This window comes from Mauremys mutica, chromosome 2, assembly GCF_020497125.1.
Source record: "Mauremys mutica isolate MM-2020 ecotype Southern chromosome 2, ASM2049712v1, whole genome shotgun sequence".
Lineage (NCBI taxonomy): Eukaryota > Metazoa > Chordata > Testudines > Geoemydidae > Mauremys > Mauremys mutica.
The window spans coordinates 240,853,123-240,874,570 of record NC_059073.1 but is presented as its reverse complement, the minus strand read 5'-3'; the positions used below and the strand labels follow the sequence as shown (position 1 = coordinate 240,874,570).

The window sequence follows — 21,448 nt, the reverse complement described above, 5'->3', positions numbered from 1 at the left end:
TTGCTTCTCATTCCCCCACCCTTTTTGTGAGTGTGTATGTGTCTTTTGAAATTATAAGCAAAGGCTCTGATTTACTGTACAGTGATTAACACAAGGAATCTGGCCCTGATGTGGGAATTACTGTAATAAAAAAGTATAATGAAGTATGCTGATACACTTTTATAGTCAACCCATTATACCACTCTATTCAGAATATTAAAGTAATCCCGGAAGCACAAATTAGAGCAATACATGTAGGATTCACGTCCCATCTATATTTCCTCCCAAACGTTTCCTTCTGTGGTATTCTATGAGCATAGGAGCAATATTTTTAAAATTCTAGGTCTTACATTTTATTACATTCACATCTATATTATAAAAAACAAACTACAAAATCGGTTTTCCCCCTTAAAGTTCAAGTGAATCTTTGTGGACCCCTGAGAATATATAAATGGAATATGTATACAAGCAAATAAAATGAAAAATCTGTTCAAGTCCTACCATGGGCCATGCGATGGAACCAGTAGTATCCAAAGTCTACTCCTAGGAATGTCAAATACCATGTCCATGGTGAGTCCCACAGCAGTTCAAAGAGTCTGTAGTTATCCCACACATAGATGTAGGTAGTCAACTCGAGGCTTCTGGACACAACACTGAAATATACAACAAAACAGTTTTCTCAAGAACCTTTTGAATTAGGTAATAGATTTGTTGTATTACATATTTGTACTTTTCAGTCTGCAGCTTTTTTTTCTAACATATAAAGCCATTTGGCCAATCCTGCAGCCCTATTCTGGCAATATTACCATTGACTGCCATGCCACTATGGACTAAGGGCTGTGAGCCAAGAGTGAAAAAATAGCACAGTCCCATCCTGTTTAACCCTTTTTCCACTGCAACCTGAGGTCTTCTTGTGTTTTTTATTTCTTAGAAGATCTCCAGTCCCTTCTTGGCTTCAAATTATCTAAAGCCTTTTAGACAGTTTCTTTGACCTCATTTATTGTACAGAGATGTCAAGGTATTCACGTGACTGGGAGAAACTCATTTTTAATCTACAAGTTAGAAATACTTGTAGAAATAATTATTATTATTATTTGAATAATACCACGGCAAATCTGAACACACCGAATATTTTCATTATAAATTTAACATAGCCAGATGAAGGACTGAGGATGAATAAGAAAGAATGTGTGTGGCAAGAAGAGAGTAGGAGGGGAAATGCTAGAAAGACTGATGGAAGGAGAAGTATTGTAGGACTGAAGGTTAGGGATAGAGAGAAAGGAGGGTGAAAGTGCAAAGGAGAAAGTGAGGGAAAAGGAAAAATGTGACAAAAATTGGCTGAAGAGTTCTTTTGTGTTGCTGGACAATGGCTAATTAAACTCTCAGACATTCCTGGCCTAACCCTCACTCAGTTCTGAGTACAAAAGAGTTGGTGTGGTTGAAGAAAGCAGAGTTTTGGGCTCAGCGGTTTCTAGGCCATGGTTCAGGTATTGGGAGTCAGACACAAGGTTACAGGAAAAGAAACTAGTGGCTAAAAGGGCCCAAGACTGTGTGTTGTAGCTGAAACTGTCTCTGTGAAACTTTGCTGCTGTCTTTCTCATTTTTGTTCAAAGCAATCAGGACTTGTGAATATATTGTTACACCTTTGCCAAGTGGTACCAGACTTTTGGACCTTATAGGTCAGTTTCTTAGCTAGAGAAGAAATCAGTGATGCAAAACCAGGGTATTTTTGGTGTAATTAATTTACAAAATCTACACATTTTCTGTTTCCTTGAACAGAGGTGGGGTCACATAGGCAACTCCCTCTTGCAGAAATCTCAGTAAAAGCACTATTACTCTGTCACAAAGCAACAGCTGTCTTGGACCTAGGTCTCTCCTGGAATCTCCCCTGCCTAACACATAGTTCATTTTTCCTCCCTCAGTTCCCAGGCTTTATACCTGGGAAAACCTTTAGTGCCATGGCCAACAGCAGCACAGAAGTAAGGGTAGCAGTACTGCAACTCCCCCACAATAACCTTGCAACCTGCCCACAACTCCTTTATGGGTCCGGACCCCTACAATTACAACACCGTGTTCAGATTTCAATAGCTGAAATCATGAAATTTACTATTTTTAAAATCCTATGCCTGTGAAATTGATCAAAATGGACCGTGAATTTGGTAGGGCCCTAATTATAATCATCAGCTGCCAAAACACACCTGCACTTCACCTCTATCCCTGCAACAAGTGTCCTGTTTTCTCACTTCAAAAAGTCTGCTCACTCTCACTTTGGCAGCTGGTAGATTGAGAATTTCACTGGAAGCAGCAATGGCAGGTGTACCTGCCACTTTCCAAAACATTTTAGCTGTGCCCAGAAGTAGCAACAGATGCACCTGGAACGTGTTTCACTTTCATAAGAGCCATGTAACAAATATTTCTAAAGATGATTTTATGTCTCAACCAGATTTTTGCAATTCACCTCATGAGGCATATGCAAGCTTTAGTATAAACTTTAATCACCTCCACAACAGGTCAGAAGGGAACTGATGCTATTCAAACACACACACAAAAGGTATTTCTTAACATCTTTTAAGTGACCAGGAAATTTAAAACACCTCTTGCAACATTCCGTATCGGTTATTACATACTGTTTTCTCACTTGATTCTTTGGCTTTTATTAACATATAATGCTTCTGCAATACATCCAAAGATATGTGAACTGATACATTTCCTCCATTTTGATCAACTTTCAGCATTTCCCCTTGAGTCCTTTTGTTCCATGAGCTGAGGCCAAGGTGTAAAAACTCAAGCTAACCTTGCAACACATTTTTTTAATATACAACTCTCAGCACAAGTCAGAATCTGTTTATTTTTCCTTTATGCTCAAATCACAAATCTATAGCACATGACACTACTTGATTACTGTAATTAATGAAGAGTAATCCATCATATCAGTATATAATTCAGAAGAATCAGAAATTGCTTAGCTAAATATTTTTGATTTGTTCTTTTACAGTGTGATAAAAGAAAAGTCCAGACCTAGCATTCACTTCCAAAGCTCGCTCAGAGTTTTTAAGATTTAATTCCTTTTTTCTGAAGCCTAAGTTCACTTCTTAAAATCACTGAAGACAGTTTAGTTCTCTTAGTTATATTACAGTTTTTAATTATAAATACAGTTGGAACTGAAGGCCAGGCATTTTGGGTCATCTTGTCTAGCCTTCTGCATCAGGCAGCATGAAACCCTGAGAGAGAGAGAGTCTTTCCTCACCTGTATATTCCATAGATTTATCTATTCTCATTTTGAGCACCTCTGCTTAATTTACCATTATAGACAAACTGTTATCCAATTACCCGAATCATCAGAGAGATTTCGTTGTTGTTGTTGTTTTATTTTAAATTCCATTTGTCCTTTACTTTAAGCTACTGCTACTTGTTTTAATACTAGTGTCCACTAAACCACTGTGTCCCCATTGGGCTAGATAACAAAAGCAACATGGGAGAAAATTCTGGGGAATAAAGTCACAATGCTGATATGCAGATCCCCTCATAATGATATCCCTGTATTATTCAGTGGAAAGACAGTCAGTTGGCTCCTTTCAAGAAGGTCAAGCAAGCACTATAGGACCAGGGGAGAGGATAATGTGCACCCTCTGCCCCCCTCCCCTTATCATGGGCCAGGTGGAACAACCTGTGTGGGGCCTGAAGCAGCAGGGTGTGTGTGGAGAGTAGAAGCAGCATACCATCTGAGCTGAAGAGGGAAATCCATGCACAGATATCCCCTTCCCAGTGCACATCTCAAGGGGACAATCTAGGAAAATCCAGAGGGACAGCTACCATCTTGGTTGGTGGTAGGTATTGAACACGGGACCTTCAGAGACTTTATTGCTTGAACTAAAAAGCGAGGCTCTCAAGCTAAGAGTAGCAACAGATCCATAGCCTCTCAGCATTGGGCACAGAAGGTGACAACACACACTGGCCATAAGTTCTATTAGCATTATAAATAAATTTATTGTGAATATCTTGTTTCGCAAGGCTTACTCAATTACTAAATTACCTATGCATTCTCCAGTTCCCCTTTTCCTTTCCCTTTTATGAACTTTTCCTAACTATTTGGTCCATTTTTTTTAAGTCAGTGGTTCTCAAACATCATTGCACCACAACCCCCTTCTGACAACAATTACTACATGATCCCAGGGGAGAGGGGCTGAAACCCAAGCCCCGCCGCCCTAGACGTGGGGGGCTGAAGCCGAAGCCCTGCTGTCCCAGACTGAAGCCTGAGCCCTGCCACCCAGGGCTGAAGCGCTTGGGCTTCGGCCCCAGGACAGTGGGACTCAGACTTCAGTCCCAGGTTCCAGCAAATCTAATGCCAACCCAGGCAACCCCATTAAAAGGGAGGTCCCAACCCCCAGTTTGAGAACCACTAGAAGTGAAGGTAAAAAAAAACCCTGTGTACGTTATTCCAGGGAAGGAGGACTTATCAGTATTGTTTAACTAGCATGGTCATCCCTTATCTTGCAAGATATCCCTCAATAACTACTAGTTTATTATATCATGAAACAAGCAATTTTGAAATCAATCATGGAGGCTGTATTAATATTTGTGGGGCTTTGTTAGGATTTCTGTGCTTCTGTTGTGAAGATCAACCATGCAACTCAATTACAGGAAGAAACAAAGCCACGGCATTGCAGAATTTCAAAATGCAGGACAAAGACAATTTCTTTTAAATAAACTGCAATTACTCAGAGACGTATTATGCATCAGGATGCATGAATAATTAAAAGCCCACTAAGCCTTTGTTTTGGAGTGGAAAGGTTAGGGCTTTACATTTCAAAAGACAGTATGGAGCTTTCTTTTCCAGATGAAAAACTGGCTCCAGTTCAAATTGGAATAAACATTTTAATAATATGACTTCACTAAAAGGGAGGGAGAGGGAGAAGCCTTGTGAAAACTTCCATTTGCAAAACAAAGTGAACCCGCCTGCAACTGAAATCCCCTTTTATTTCCTGTACAGGTGCCAGGGCTTGAACAGACACCCAATTTATTACCCTGTCAACTGACTTATTAGGGTTGACACAAATCGAGCTGAAATATGCCTGACATACTACAGTCAAGGCTTTTTTCACACTTTAGCACAAAGCCAAACTTTTTGCAAGGTGGAGGGAAGGGGAGAGGGAGTTATGGGAGTTCTATTCCCTGTTTTCTATCAGCAAGATTAATATGATTCTCTCCCATTCTTAATATGCGAAAACCAGTCATGAAATAACCCAAGGCTTAAAACAATTCACCAAAACGATACAGCTGGGAAATCACCATCAGAATCTGGAAAGCCCTTGATTACAGGAAATAGCACCCTACATTTTCAAAAAAATATTCCCACTAGACCCTGAATCTGAACCAAAGCCTCTTCTCCAATATGATTTTATTCCCTGGAATTTTAGCCTAAATAATCCAAATTCCCAATTCTCCTCAAAGGGAAAAAATTTTTATAACAAAGCGAAACTAAGTAAAATATGTGGCAAGTCTGAGTACTCATACAGATCTTCTATTTTGTTTTCTTCCAGCACTGACCTCCATTCCACCATACCTATTCCTGTCAGACTTCACTCTATAAAACTGTTTAATATTAATATATTAATATTAATTTATTTTAGAGAAAGAAGGAATAAAAACCAATAGGATATAAACTTTGGGGGAATAAGAAATAAAAGGTTCTCATGATCTCTTATAAAATTCATTCTTTCCACACACCTCTGTCATCTCTTGCTATCCCATGTATAACTTAATACCTAACTCTTAAAAACCTTATTCCTGCAAATCATCTTTATCCTCACAAATAGTCCCACTGACTTCAGTGTTGTTATTCATGTGAGCAAAGCTTACTGACATAAGTCTACACACAGTCTTTGTACTGGTATTACTGTCTCACTCTTTACCAATTCAGTTATGCTAGTACAGGCGCCCTAGTGTAGACACAATTATATCACAATTATATATATACACACACACACACAGAGTTATACAAGTATAGCTTATTCCCCTTCCTGTACTGAGTAAGCTCTACCAGTATAAGCTTATTTTTACCAATATTTCTGTGCCCACAATAGGACCATTACCATACTATACCATATACTACAGAATTAAGTCAACTTAAGTTACGTTGACAATCATAAGTCGCTTTAATAACATCAGTTGTGCATGTCCATGCAACACTCCTTGTGTCGGCAGACCGTGTCCACAGCCATTGCTCTTGCATTGACAGAGAGCGTTTCATCATGTGTAGCTATCCCACTGTGCAAGTCGCCCACCTCTGTCAACCTCTGCCGCTGGGAGCTCTGGGAACAGATCACCATCCCATGATGCAGTTCTTTCTGTCTCATCATTCCCTCGGCTTCCTACTACATTTCATGCTCTTGCAAACTGTGCACCCACCACCTCTGCCTGACAGCATGGACCTGAGCTGCTCACCAGCCTGGTAATGAGTGTTATGAACACAACATGGCTGGTCCTGCGGTATTCCATGAGCTGTGAAACAGAGAGTGAATCGGTGATGCCTGCTGTCTGCCATGGAAACAAATAATTCAAGATTACTGCTGGCATTCACAGAGCAGCTGCACATGGTGGACTGTCGGTACTGGGCTTGGGAAACGAGCACCGAGTGGTGGGATCACATCATGATGCACATATGGGATGACGAGCAGTGGCTGCAGAACTTTTGGATGCACAAATCCAACTTCCTGGAACTGTGTGCAGAGCTTACCCCTGCCCTACGGCGCAAGGACACCACAACAAAAGCTGCCCTCACAGTGGAAAAGTGAGTAGCGATCGATGTGTGGAAGCTGGCAACTCCAGACTGCTACCGGTCAGTCACAAATCAGTTTGGAGTTGGGAAGGCCATCATGGGGGTTGTGATGATGCAAGTATGCAGGGCCATTAATCGCCTTCTGCTATGAAGGAATGTGACTCTGGGTAATGTGCAGGACATAATCATTGGCTTTGAGGCAATAGGATTCCCTAACTGAGGAGGAGCAACAGATGGAACGCATATCCCAATTTTGGCCCCCGACTATCTTTTGATGAAGTATATCATCCGAAAGAGTTACTTCTTCATGGTCTTGCAGGCACATGGTCTTTCACTGACATCAGCGTGGGGCGGTTAGGGAACGGGCATGATGTACGCACCTTTCAGAACACTGGTCTGTATAGAAAGCTGTACACTGGAATTTTCTTTCTGGAACAGAAGATTCCAGTGGCGGATGTAGAAATGCCATAGTGATTTTGGGAGACCCTGCCTACCTATGGCTCCTGTGGCTCATGAAGCCTTACACTGGGAACCCTGACAACAGCAAAGAGCACTTCAACAACAGGCTCAGCACATGCCGAATGACCACTGAATTGGTTGATTAAAAGGTGGCTGGTTGGACCTCAATAAGGAAAATATGCCAACGGTCATTGTGACCTGCTGTGCTCTGCATAATATTTGCGAAGCAAAGGGGGAAATATTTCCCCAGGGGTGGACCACTGAGGCTGATAGCTTGGCTGTTGATTTTGAGCAGCCAGATACAAGGGCAATTAGAGGGGTGCAGTAGAAAACTATTTGAATCAGAGAGGTTTTGAAGGAGTATTTTGACAATGATTCTCAGTAACGTGTCTTTATGTGATGCATTCGGCCACGCAACGTTTACTTGCCATCTTGAATTATCCCATAGTGCTTGCTTTCTGAGCGTTAGTTGTACTACGTAAATATCCCTACCTCTAGCCACCGTGTTTCAATGTTAGCAATGACTGATGTGTGTATGTCACAAATAAAGATTCATTTTATTTCAAAGACTTAAGTTTTTAATAACAGGACAAAACACAAATTTTTGGTCAAACTGGGGATGTGACAATGAGGAACAGTCTCATGATTACAGCTCTCACAATGGTGTGTACTCCAGCTTTCATTGGGAAACCAGTCCATAGCCGTGGAGTGCATAGGTAATGAGAGGAACCGGGAACACATGAGGAATGCAGTGAGGGAGTTTGGGGAGGGCATGGTGCGGAGTTCTGTAGTAGCTGCAAGGAGAGTTGTGCACGGATGTGTTAAGAATGCAGGGTAATAAGGGACTTCATCATCTCTGTCTGGCCCTCCAGGAGCTTTATCATCCACTCCTGCCCCTGTGTCCTTTTCAGGACAGCCAGCCTCAGTCTTTCATCAATTGTCTCCCTCCACTCTCTTGTCTCGGTATGTGCTGTATCAGTTGACTGCAGCACTTCACAAAACATATCCTGCTTACTCCTCCTGGTTCGCCACCTTATCTGACAAAGGCGCTCCACTGATGTGGAGGAGTGGGTCCTCAAGGGCACAGCTGCAGAAGACAATGAAACAATCAACAGAGACAGTTACACACACCTCTTTCTCACTGTCTCTTGACTAGCACACAGGTTGGCGTGAGTCCCAAATATGATGAGTTTTGGGCGGGAGTATTGGCAAGGGGGAATGGGCAAGAAAGGACAAAGGGTGGTTTGCTAAGGCAGATACTACAAGCAGCTAGGGAAACTATTCTGAATATTGGTACCCTTTTCCACAGGCTAGGGTAATCAAACCCAGTATTTCACTCCTAAGGGTAACCCAGGATGCAAGGGTGCATCTTCTGCAAGAGTGTGGCTTCAGACAAGCTCCATACGCTGCTCATGTGTGTGGTGCTTTGATCCCTGCAGAAATAATTGCCAGGTGGCATGGCAAAGTTTCCTATGTTGGGGTGAGAAATAAGGCAGCTCTTCCAAAGAACCTTCGGCAGAGGATTGCTGAGTACCCACAGGAAAGTTCCCTAGAGATCTCTATGGAGAATTCCCGGGACATCCCCGTGTACATTAACAAACTTCCACCGTGGCCCCACTGCGAAGATGGACAGGCTCTGTTGTTACTTTCTGTCCCTTATCCCTCCTCTACCATATAACAAAGTACATCAGAGCTCAATCTCCTCTCACCATGCAGTATCAAAGCAAAATGAGCACTTTCCAGACTCCCATCTCCTGTATCCTATGTGCCAGAGCCAGAGTGCGGAGACTGGTTAGACCCCTCTGAAGTGAAAAGGAGGTCCTGACTTGCCACACCATCGGACGATCCAGCCACATGCCCCATGTCGTCTTCCAGTTCCATTTCCTCATCCACCACTTCATCATTGGGGTTGAGTCCACTGGCCGCTGCCTCCAGTCCCCCCAGAGTATCCACGGGGCTCTTGGCAGTGGAGGTGGGGTCACCGCTGAGGATGGCGTGCAGCCTCCCTTGCCTGCTGGTGTGCCTGCCCCAGCTCCTTGATCTTAGCATGGCACTGCTGCATGTCCCTCTCGTGACTCTTCTCCTTCATCCACTATAATCCACTACAGGTATCAAAGTTCCAATAACTGGAACGAACCTGTGACTGCACAGCTTCCTCTCCCCATAGACTCAGCAGATCCAATAGCTCCAGTGTGTTCCAAGTGGGAGAGCAGTGTTGGCTGCGGAAAAGTGGCATGGTCAGTTGGGAAGATGCTGTGTGCACTGTGCGCACCAAGCAAACAGGAAGAGGAATTTCAAAAATTCCTGGGGCTTTAAATGTGGGAGGGGTGCATACCTGTGTACCTTCCAGGCAGTGGAGTTCAAACTGTTGACCAGAGCGGTCAAGATGGGCATTGTGGGACACCTCCTGGAGGCCTATTAGGGTGTGTGATCTGTGTCAGTTGGCCCACCGGCCTCTGTCACTGGGGAATTAGCGGAGGGAGGAGCGCCGGCAAGAGTCCATAGCATGCCCCTCAGGCAGGGGAGCGCCGGCAAGAGTCCGTAGCACGCCCCTCAGGCAGGAGAGCGCCGGCAAGAGTCCGTAGTGCGCCCCTCAGGCAGGAGAGTGCCGGCAAGGGCCCTGACAGTGGCGGGGTGAGGGTCCCACCACTGGGTCAGCGGGGATCCTTCCGCAACACGCTGACCAAATAGACTCACCACACTGTGCAGGTCTGTCCCTGGACTACTTCCTACCCAGTTGCTCGAGCAAGTCCCTCCGTTCCCTCCAGCTCGTCCGGGTACTCAGCTGCTGTCAGCTCCAGCTCCCCCTCCTCATCAGGTCCTTCAGTTCCTCCGGGTACTCGGCGGCGGGCAGTCCTGATAGCCCCAGTCCTTCCTCCAGGTCAGGTTTCTCCTGGTCCAGGGCCTCCCCTGGCGTGGCAGTAAGGTCTGGAGGGAACAGCCGGCAGTCTGTGTCTGCCTCCCTCTCTGGGGCTGCCCTGACTGAGCTAAGGGCCTCGCCCTTTGTACTTCCTGTTCCACCCCTCCCCTTCCGGGGCCTGGAGTAAGCTTGTCCTGGCCCTGCCCACTCTGAAAGAGCAGCTCTTTACCCTCAGGTTCGGAGGGAAGCCACCCTGGCTCCCTACAGGGTGACATAACCAAGTGCAGTATCTACACTTGCTTTAACTACATCACAAAAATCTCTATGCCACTTCTCGAGATGGTTTTATTATGTCAGCCTAGCAGGGGAGTTACATAGGCAGGAGGGGCTTTTCAGTGTGTAAATCTCCACTGTTTTGTCGACGAAAGATGACTTTTGTTGACAAAACTGTGTAGGCCTAGGGAGGTTGCACTGCTTTAACTATACTGGTGTAACTGGCACAACTCGTATGTTTAGAAAAGGCTTTAGGATTTGCAGGATGGGTTCTTAGACTACAATCCCCCACCGAGAATTATCTTAATAATTGTATTTATATGAGCTCCATATACATATATGATGCTATAGAAATAGCAATGTTCATTCAGTATCTCTTTCAACATGGGGCCTGATTTTGATCTCTCACTATTGTAAATAAGTAGTGATTCCCACTGAGCCCAATGGGCTTCCAGTGCTTTGTAGGTGAGACCAGAATCAGGCACATGGCATTCGCCAGTATCGTATACTTATACCAGTTGGGAATGAGGAATGGACATGTACCATTCAGCCCAGAATAAATTCATGTGAATTTTCCGAGAACATAGAAAGGAGTAACAGCCCTTTAAAAATGTAAAGAAATAACTGTATTGAATCATTATTTTATGTCATATGGTGAAATCAGGAAAAAATATTTACATATTCATGTGGATTTTCTAAATCAACAGCTTGGGTCAGGCTCCTGAGTCTTAAAAAGCCACAGTTCACTTTTTTTCACACTATTATATGCAGCTCTGGAAGTCTATTATTTTAAAATTGTACTGTTTGATTTTAGAAATAATTAAGGAATCATTTTTTCTAGTTTCCAGAATTTCAGGATGTTGACTCAGCAAATTAGGCTGGCCTCTTTTAAAACTGCTGCTCCTGTACTCCATCTAGTGGAATACTGACTGTGCTTAATACATTATCTAGTAAATATATTGTGTCTTACACAATTAAGTACTCGACACACTGGTACAAAATATAGATATTACATTACATCTTTGCAGAATACACAAACTGAGCCAATTTATCTTAATGAAGAACAAGAAAACATGTAATATAATTCAGTGTGATATAACCTGGTTTGGGAACCGGATTTGGGGAGGAGGGCTGGAATTTTTGAGCGGTAAAAGGTTATTAAACAAATAAAAACCCATCTCAAATCCCAGTAAATATATCTATGTTCCTCACAATCTATGTTCCTACACACCCATGTGTGTGAACAAACCAGTATAATGGCTTTCTTTCAAACACGAGGGCCAACTAGCAACTGCCAAGGTCAATGGAAAGAATGGGATCGAGTTCAATGGGTACAGAACTGGGCTAACCATGCAGTTACTCACAACGATTGATGTTCTAAGACATGGTCTCTGCAAAACGTTCCACTGGTTTAGCTAAGGGTGTATTTCTAAATTGATTTAGTTAAACTGATGTAAACTTTTGCAGGTCCTTTTAATTCTAGCTTGTATCAATTTAGCTCAAGTCGACTCCTTGCTGACTTAAACTAGACTAGTAAAAGCCAGAGTTAAATCAAATTAAGCTTGCTACACATCAGTTTAACTAGATCAGTTTAGAAATAGGTCTTTAGTTAAACAGATGTAACTTTTGTGTGGAATCAGGGTAAAGCCAGTAAGTAGAGAAATGGAAACAAAGATATTAAGGAACTGCCAATTGCACATTTTCCTCTAGTCGGAGTGATCAATAAGTTAGGAGTTACAAATGTTTTAGAAACCAAATTCTGTTTAAGGTACCCTCTAAAACCAGGACATGCTTTTGCATGTGTACATGTATGTACACACCCTCTCTGCCTCTAAATTAGTGGAAGCTTCTCAGGGCACAAATTGTCTACTCCATTTTGACCATTATGGCATGGAGTTTCACTTATTCACACTTTCAGATGACATCAATCACCACTGTTGAAAGACTGGAGTAGAAACCCCACATGACACGTAAAAGTCTGGAAATTATGCTTGCTAGATTTTAAATTTTACATGAGAAAAGGAATGTGCACAATTTTGGTAAACAAACTCAATTAATTGCATTGGTTATGATATATGAAGAACTTTAGGAAATATAGCCCTACTATACCATGGATATTACTGCCACAAATAAGGTGCAAAAATCTTATGAAACACATAATGGTATGAAAAATCCAGAAGGCATTTTTCCTTCTTTTTTCTGGACGTCAACAATATTTCAAATAACTTTAATTTCCTCTGTTTAAAAAAAGAGTCTGATAAACCGTAGCTCTCTCATTGGAATGGAAAATTCCATTGCAGACATGACCACCAAAACGTGTGTGTGTGTGTGTGTATGTGCGTGCGTGCGTGCACAGCAAATGGAGAGTTCTCCAACTAGTTTGAAAAGGTACCTACCTAACTTATCCCCCAAACACATTTTGAATTGATTTATATTCTGCTGCTTTAACAGAAGAAATGGACCAGTAAGAAATAATACACATACTTGTTCAGTAGATATTTATATCTGGAATAAGACTTCTCTTGGGAAAATATATTTAAAAAAAAACCAGCAACATTTCAGGCATCCTGGCAACAGTTTGTTGGGGGAAATAATTATTTATAATAAAAGTTCTCAAAATATTTTTTACCCAACAACTTGTAAGTTAATGACAACATTTTGCATCTTCTATTCTCACTGAAATCAAGTTCAATAAGTCCATCCAGTTTACCCACAAAAAACTACTCTCCATCAAATATCATACTTAGTACAAGGAAACAATTGGGTTTTTTTTAAAAGTGTACAGGTTTTTTGGAAGTAGTGGTGTATCCACGACAAGCATTTCTATTACATGCGGCACAGTCTGGGGGGGCTTATAAGCAAGATGCACTCCCATGTTTGATAAGATTTTTCCCTTATACACAAATTTCATATCTCTCTCTATATATATCTATATCTATATCTATATCTATAAATATAGATATATAGCCTGTATATGGCATACTAATACCCACAATCTATGTTTTTCATTTTCTCTACCAATGAAGTACAAAACACGGAATAAAAACTGTTTTCCCTCAGGTCTGCTACACTTCTGTTACCCAGATTGTGGAATGGAAAACTATGCTCAGAGACTGAATTTGGTTTTCATGACTTCTCATTTTCCCCATAATCCAAAAACCTCTTTGTGATGACGCATCTGAAGCTTCATTCTAACTAATGGATTAATAGGCTGAAGCACACCATTTTAGTTTCAACCACAGATTTTTTTAAGGAAGTGGCAAACCATTTCAGCTAGTTGAGAAAATGAAAATTAGTCCCTGGGAGAGGATACAATCAATGGTGTGTTAATCTAACCCTCAGCTGTTAATGATTTGCACTAGGATTTCCCCTGACTCTGTGGGTTCTGCTGAAATATTGTTTTAGCAGTTTCTGTGAGATTTCCCTACCCTTTTCTTGCTGAAAAGGGACTGACTGAAGGAGAAAGCTCAGCAACAAATTTGTGCTTTCTTTTTTTTTTTTAATCCCAATTCTTTTACACCACCAAAAGGCAGATGGGGAGGGGGAGAGAATGTTCTCTTTTTCAGTGCTGTCCTGTTTAGTCTATCTAGTGTCCATAGCTCCTTTAACTGATAAAAAACAGTGTTAGGCCAAGCATTCGTCATTAGAAACTGACAATTAACACTTAAATTCTATGATTTGTAACTGCTTTGTGAATGTACTCTCAGAAAGCTAAAAGCCTTTCACAGTTCTTGCTTGAAAAGAGCTAAAGTGTTCCCAGATCTCACATACTAGTATTAAAATAGTGGTGAGCTAGATGAGAAGGTTAGTACAGTATGCTCATTCATTTCAGTGCCAGCACCAAGGGCCAGATCCTGAAAAGTAATGAGTGTCCTCAGTGATCATTCACTTCACCAAATTCTCCCATCCTTACAAAATAATACGTTCATAGCATTCACAGAGCCAAATCTTGCAAAATGTTGAGTGCCACTATGAGGAAAGCACTCAGCACCTTGCAAAATTGAGCTATATGCATACAATGCAATTTTTCTTGATAAATATTTTTGCAAGGATGTATGAATCTGGTGAATTTTAGTACTCTTAAAATAAAAATGAGACATAGTACCAAAACTGCTAACTTCCTTATACCATGGTGCCAAAACTGCTAACTTCCTTATACATCCTGACCTTCATCACAATCTGACCTGGCCTCTCCAGATCAGAAAGACGGTTACTTGATATGGTAAATCTCTGATGTGTATGAATTTCTAGAAAACAACATTAATTCCAATTGAAAATATAGCATGATAAATAAGATCTGATTGAGGTTTCTCGGTTGTACAGTCATTTTCACTGCTCATCAATTACTGAAAGAATTTCTTGTTTATATAAAAACTGATACACAAAGCAGGTTGGATATAATTAGCATCTTCAAAAATAGTAATATGAAATAACCAAATAATTATCAATGAATTAAGCAAACTTCTTTTGAATATTTCTGATGTTGACAGTTCACATCTCTTATTTGTGTAGGCAGCGTTGGAAAAGAGCTAGCTGATATCTTTTATGTATCTGCTTAATTCTTTAAATGGTAACTTTTAAGGCTATTGCTCCTGAAAACTGAAATAAACCATCATATGTAGTCCATACTTTCTGGAGGCCTGATCCAAAACCATAGCCATAAATCTTGTCAAACTAACCAGATAGGGTTTTTTTAATGAAACTACAAATTTGGTTTATAAAGCTAATAGTGTTGATAAAGTATATTTAGACTTCTGTAAGGTATTTGACTTGGTACTGCACGGCATTTTGATTAAGAAATTAAAACAATATGACATCAACATGGCACACATTGAAGGGATTAAAACTGTCTAACAATGTAACTGCCAACAGGGAATCTTCACTGAGCAGCTGTGTTTCTAGTGGGATCACCTAGAAATCAGTTCTTGGCCCTACGCTATTTAACATCTTTATCAACATGTGGGAAGAAAACAAACTCAATACTAATTAAGTTGGCAGATGACACAAAAAAGGGGGAGTTATAAATAATGAAGAGGACAGGTCACTGATACAGAATGATCTGGACTGCTTGGCCCATGTGCTTCCATACAGCCAAATGTAACTCGTACATCTAGGACAGCGGTTCTCAAACTGTGGGTTGTGACCCCAAAGTGGGTTGTGATCCTGTTTTAATGGAGTTGCCGGGGCTGGGGTAGACTTGCTGGGGCCTAGGGCTGAAGCCAAAGTCTGAGCCCCACTGCCTGGGGCCAAGTGTGGCTCAGGCTTCAGCTTCAGCCTTGGGCAGCAGGGCCAGGTTACAGGTCCCTCACCCGGGACTGAAGCCCTTGGACTTTGGCTTTGCGCCCCCCAACCCGGGGCAGTGAGGCTTCGGTCCCCTCTCCTGGGGGCATGTAGTAATTTTTGTTGTCAGAAGGGAGTTACAGTGCAATGAAGTTTGAGAAACCCTGATCTAGGAACAAAGAATGTAGGCCATACTGGCAGGATGGAGAAACTACTGTGGGAAGAAATGACTTGGGGTCATGGTGGATAATATATGGAGATATACTTATCTCACAGAACTGGAAGGGACCCTGAAAGGTCATTGAGTCCAGCCCCCTGCCTTCACTAGCAGGACCAACTACTGATTTTGCCCCAGATCCCTAAGTGGCCCCCTCAAAGGCTGAACTCATAACCCTGGGTTTAGTAGGCCGATGCTCAAACCACTGAGCTATCCTTCCCCCCAGTCAGCTGAATGCGAGTGCCCAGTGAGGCCAAAAGGGCTAATGCTGTCCTTGGATGTATAAATAGAGAAATATCAAGCAGGAGAAGAGGTTAAATCAACTCCGTACTTGACACTGATGTTAGTGGTATTACTGAAACACTGTATCCAGGTCTGGTGTCATCACCACAAGGATGTTGAAATATCAGAGGGTTCAGAGAAGACATGAGAGTGGTTAACGAATTGAAAATAAGCCACAAAGAGAAAGACTGAAGGACTCAATCTATTTAGTTTATCAAAGAGAAGCTAAGAGTGACTTAAGCACAGTCTACAAGCAGTGGTGAGCTGGAGCCGGTTCGCACTGCGTCGCAGGAACCGGTTGTTAAATTTAGAAGTCCTTTTAGAACCAGTTGTTCCAGGACAACCAGTTCTATAAGGGCTTTATTTAACAAAATCTCTGGCACTCCGCCCGGGCCCCAGCTCACTGACCCCTCCTCTCATGAATCAGATGTTCGCGGGAAGCCTGAAACAAGCAGCGGGCAGGTAAGCTGGGCCGCAAGGGGAGGGGAGATGCGGCCGGCTTAGCGGCTCCCACCAGCCTGGCACCCAGGGCCGAGCGCCTCCAGCCCCAGCCGAGTGCCCCTGGCTCTGGCCCAGTGGATACCTCCGGCCCGGCTCCTGGTACTGGCCGAGCAGCTCCAGCCCGGTCCGGGCCGAGTGCCCCTAGCCCCGTCCTGTCCTGGCCCCAGCCGAGCGCTCCCAGCTTCGGCCCCGCAGCTCTGGCCCAGCCCTCGCAGCTCCTGCCCGGCCCCCACGGCGCCGGTACCAACACCGATACTGGGCCCGGCCCCCGCGGCGCCGATGCTGGGCCCGGCCCGGCCCCCGCGGCGCCGATGCTGGGCCCGGCCCGGCCCCCGCGGCGCCGATGCTGGGCCCGGCCCGGCCCCCGCGGCGCCGATGCTGGGCCCGGCCCGGCCCCCGCGGCGCCGATGCTGGGCCCGGCCGGCCCGCGGCGCCGATGCTGGGCCCGGCCCGGCCCCCGCGGCGCCGATGCTGGGCCCGGCCCGGCCCCCGCGGCGCCGATGGGGTGGGGCGGTCAGAGGGCAGGGAACAGGGGGATTGAATGGTGGCAAGGGTCCTGGGGGGGCAATCAGGAAGGAGCAGGGGTTGGATGGGGTGGCGGGGGGCAGTCGGGGCAGGGATTTCAGGGGCGGTCAGGGGACAGGGAGAAGGGGTGGTTGGATGGGGCAGGGATCCCGGGGGGCAATCAGGAAGGAGAGGAGGGGTTGGATGGGCGGCATGGGGTAGTCAGGGGACAGGGGTCCCGGGGGGGTGTCAAGGAACGTGGGGGGTTGGATGGGGCAGGAGTCCCGGGGGGGGCCACGACCCCCTCATGGGGTGAGGAGGAGGGAACCTGTTGTTAATATTTTGGCAACTCATCACTGTCTACAAGTACTTACATAAGGAACAGAAATTAGATAATAGAGATAGTTTCAGTCTAGAAGACAAAGATATAACAAGGTGCAACGGCTGGAAGTTGAAGCTAGGCAAATTCAGACTAGAACTAAGGTGCAAATTTTTAACAATGAGGGTAATCAATCATAGGAAACAACTTGAATATGGATACTGGAGATTCTCCAATATTGGGAATTTTTAAATCAAGATTGGATGTTTTTCTAAAAGATAGGGTGTAGTTCAATCATGGCTATTGAATTTAAAGCAGGAATTAATAAAAGGAAGTCCTATGGCCTGAGTTATGTAGGAGGTCGGATTAGCCTATCACAGTGGTCTTTTCTGGCCTTAAAAACCTATGAAAAACACACTGGAGTTAAACAAAAGACTCCCACTGATTTCAGTGGTCACTGGATCAGGTCCATGTTGAAAAATCTATCATCTATCCTTATTACTTCAACATAAGTTTCTTTTTAAAAAGATCACTGGAAACAAGATATGTTTTTCTTTTTGCTCTTGTCTGAGAGCTAACAGAAGAAAACAGATTTAAATATACATTGTATTGTAACACAAGAAGCAATCTACCTAACCAAAGTCACAGATTCCTCAATAACTGAAGCCCCACAGATTTCAAGATGGAGTTGGATTTGGTTAATATCCTTTAAATATTAAATTTACATTTAATTTTTTACATTTAATTTACCTTTACGTGTTTGTAAACGGGCTACTCACCGCCGCGGCGCCTCCCGCTGGTTTTTCCGGGGAATTAGCTCTTTTTCAGCCCGGAGCGCCCTCTGCTGGCCGGTGGTCCGCCTGTTTTGCTCTCGGCCCCGTGTCCCTCCCAGGATCCCGGCGCCCCTTTAACTGGGTTTCCCCCTCCCCGGGGAACCCCCACCCTGCTTTCCCCGCTTCGCCTCAGAATGGCTACTGCCCAGTCGTGCTCTAGCCCCAGCTCCTGGGACAGACTGCAGTATCCGCCTTCTCATCACAGGCAAAGGGGTTTGGACCTGGTGCTCTTCCTACCCCTGGGTCGCCCCTTGCAACCCCCAGTACCTGTGGCCTACCGCTAGGCTGCAGCCTGGGGTTTTTCTGGCTCGAGCTCCCCAGCTCCCTAGCCTGTTCCCAGCCCTGCTTCACCCAGGTACTTTAGCTCTGCTCATAAGCAGCCAGGCCCATCCCTCTCTGAAGGCAGAGAGAGACTGTTTGGGCTCTGGCTTCCCTGCCTTCTTATAAGCCCCAGGGCTTCAGTTTGGGGCGTGGCCCCAGCTGCGGCCACTTCCTTACTCAGCCCAGCTTCCAGAGCCACCCCTCTCAAGCCCTGGCAGGCAGCTTTTCAAGCCCCTCTGGGCAGGAGCAGGGTCCACCCTGCTACAGTGTTACATTTCAGAAAGAAATTTACATCTTGTTAATGCAAAATCAATTTTTGGCAAAGCTGCATCTACCTCTTGACTAATTCATTTGGGTTAACTATAACTTTTTAATATTTATAAGGTGATTCTTCCCCTTCCCTCCAAATAAGGAATGAATCAAGCCAATACAACAATCACACTTACTCTGGAAGTCGAGACAGGACTCCTGCAGAGAGAGAAGTTATGCTATCATTGATCCTCCCTGGTGCCTCATGCCTCCAAACCCAACTGACAACAAACTCCAACAGCATCAAGACAACGAAAAGCGGCGTCGCCTGAAAAGGGATTTGAGGAGAAGAGCAGTTACAACACAAACTGAATTCTGCATAAATTTCTGAACACTAAAGCAAGCAGGATACTCAGAATAGCGTCATATGTTAGAAGATACCACAATGACATTTTAGAATGGTCCTCCCCAAGCCTTTTCTTTTATTTATTATTTGTATTATTGTTGTGTCTAGAGCAGTGCTTCTCAAAGTTGGGCCGCCACTTGTTCAGGCAAAGCCCCTGGCAGTCCGGGCTGGTTTGTTTACCTGCCGCATCTGCAGGTTCGGCCGATCGCAGCTCCCACTGGCCACGGTTCGCTGCTCCAGGCCAATGGTGGCTGCGGGAAGGGCGGCCAGCACATCCCTCAGCCCATGCCACTTCCCACAGCCCCCACTGGCTTGCAGCAGGGAACCGCAGCCAGTGGGAGCCGCGATCGGCCGAACCTGCGGATGCGGCAGGTAAACAAACCGGCCCGGACCACCGGGGGCTTTCCCTGAACAAGCGGCAGACCGGCTTTGAGAAGCACTGGTCTAGAGGACATAAAGGGCTACAGTGCGAAAAATCTTAACTACACTCATGGCAACAATGGATATGAAGAATAAAAAAAATGAATTATACCTGGGAAAAGTTTAATAAATATATATTGATTTCATTTGTAAACAAATTTGAGTTGATTATTGCATGTCATCATGTACATATGAACACTTGATATACTTAAGCCTGGTCTACACTAGGCGTTTAAATCGGTTTTAGGAGCGTAAAACCGATTTAACGCCAAAACCGTCCACACTAGGAGGCACCTTATATCGATTTTAATGGCTCTTTAAACCGGTTTCTGTACTCCTCCCTAACGAGAGGAGTAACGCTAGTATCGGTATTAACATATCGGATTAGGGTTAGTGTGGACGCTGATCGACGGTATTGGCCTCCGGGAGCTATCCCACAGTGCACCAGTGACCGCTCTGGACCGCAATCTGAACTCGGATGCAGTGGTCAGGTAAACAGGAAAAGCCCCGCGAACTTTTGAATATTTCCTGTTTGCCCAGCGTGGAGCTCCGATCAGCACGGGTGGCGATGCACTCCGAAATCAAAATAAAAAAAGAGCTCCCGCATGGACCATGCGGATGTGATCGCTGTAAGGGCAGGCAAATCCGTTCTATCAGCGCTCCGTTACAGAAGATGAAATTCAGAATCCTTTTTTAAAAATCTCCAGACAGACGCCATAGCAGGGACTCAGCGCACTGCAGCGTGACAAGCGTAACGGAAAGCCAAAGAATCAAATGGATGCGCATGGACTGGAGGACTGAAGCTATCCCACAGTTCCTGCAGCCTCCGAAAATTATTTGCATTCTTGGCTGAGCTCCAAATGCTTCTAGGGTCAAACACAGTGTCCGCGGGTCAGGGCATAGCTTGGCAATCTACTCACCCACCCCCCACCCACCCCCAGAAGCGAAAGGTAAAACAATCCTCTGACTCTTTTACATGTCACCCTATCTTTACTGAATGCTGCAGATAGACGCGATAGTGCAGCACTCAACACCAACATCCTTGCTCCCCCCCCCCCGCCATGGGCGGCTGATCGTACAAAAAGATGGAAATCCATCCTCATCATCAGCCTCAGCTGATGGTACAAAAGGACTGGTAACCATCCTCGTCATCAGCCTATTGGCCCTAATTTTTTCTGGTGGATGGATGGTGCAATATGGCTGGTAACCATCCTCATCATAGCAACAGGGGGCTGAGCTCCATCAGCCCCCATCCTTCATGTGTAAAGAAAAGATTCAGTTGCCCCTGGACTAGCAGTGGGATGCTGGGCTTCTCTCCTACACACTGCTTAATGTCCTGTCTGGACTATCATAGCAGCTGGAGGCTGCCTTCCACTCATTTCTCACTAACAAGTCAGTGTGTCTTATTCCTGCATTCTTTATTAATTCATCACACAAGTGGGGGGACAATGCTACGGTAGCCAAGAAAGGCTGGGGGAAGAACGGAATCAACAGGTGGGGTTGTTACAGGAGCACCCCCTGTGAATAGCATACAGATAATAATTTCTGCAGGCTCTGACACAGAGCAGCTGTGCTCTCTGGTTCTATGATACGGTGGTTCTCTAGCACACTTGCCTATATTAGGCAGCACTGATTCTATTTTTAGATACCAAAAAGAAGGGATTGACTCAGGGAGTCATTCCCAATTTTTGCTTTTGCGCCCCTGGCTGATCGGCCAGGGGCACTTATGACAGCAGCTAATGGTACAAAACGATGGAAGGTGCAATA

The 21,448-nt window shown here is 44.4% G+C and overlaps 1 protein-coding gene across 3 annotated transcripts in view; it reads right to left on the bottom strand.

Annotated features, from left to right (window-relative positions):
• Positions 1-21,448, bottom strand: part of AGMO (alkylglycerol monooxygenase) — a 280,195-nt gene that overhangs the window by 252,436 nt on the left and 6,311 nt on the right. For all 3 annotated transcript variants that reach the window (XM_045007247.1, XM_045007249.1, XM_045007248.1), the window contains exons 2-3: positions 19,053-19,183; positions 481-632 (exon numbers count right to left, since the gene is read on the bottom strand). In XM_045007247.1, coding sequence (XP_044863182.1) covers positions 481-632; positions 19,053-19,183 — 283 coding nt within the window. The remainder of the gene's footprint in view (positions 1-480; positions 633-19,052; positions 19,184-21,448) is intronic.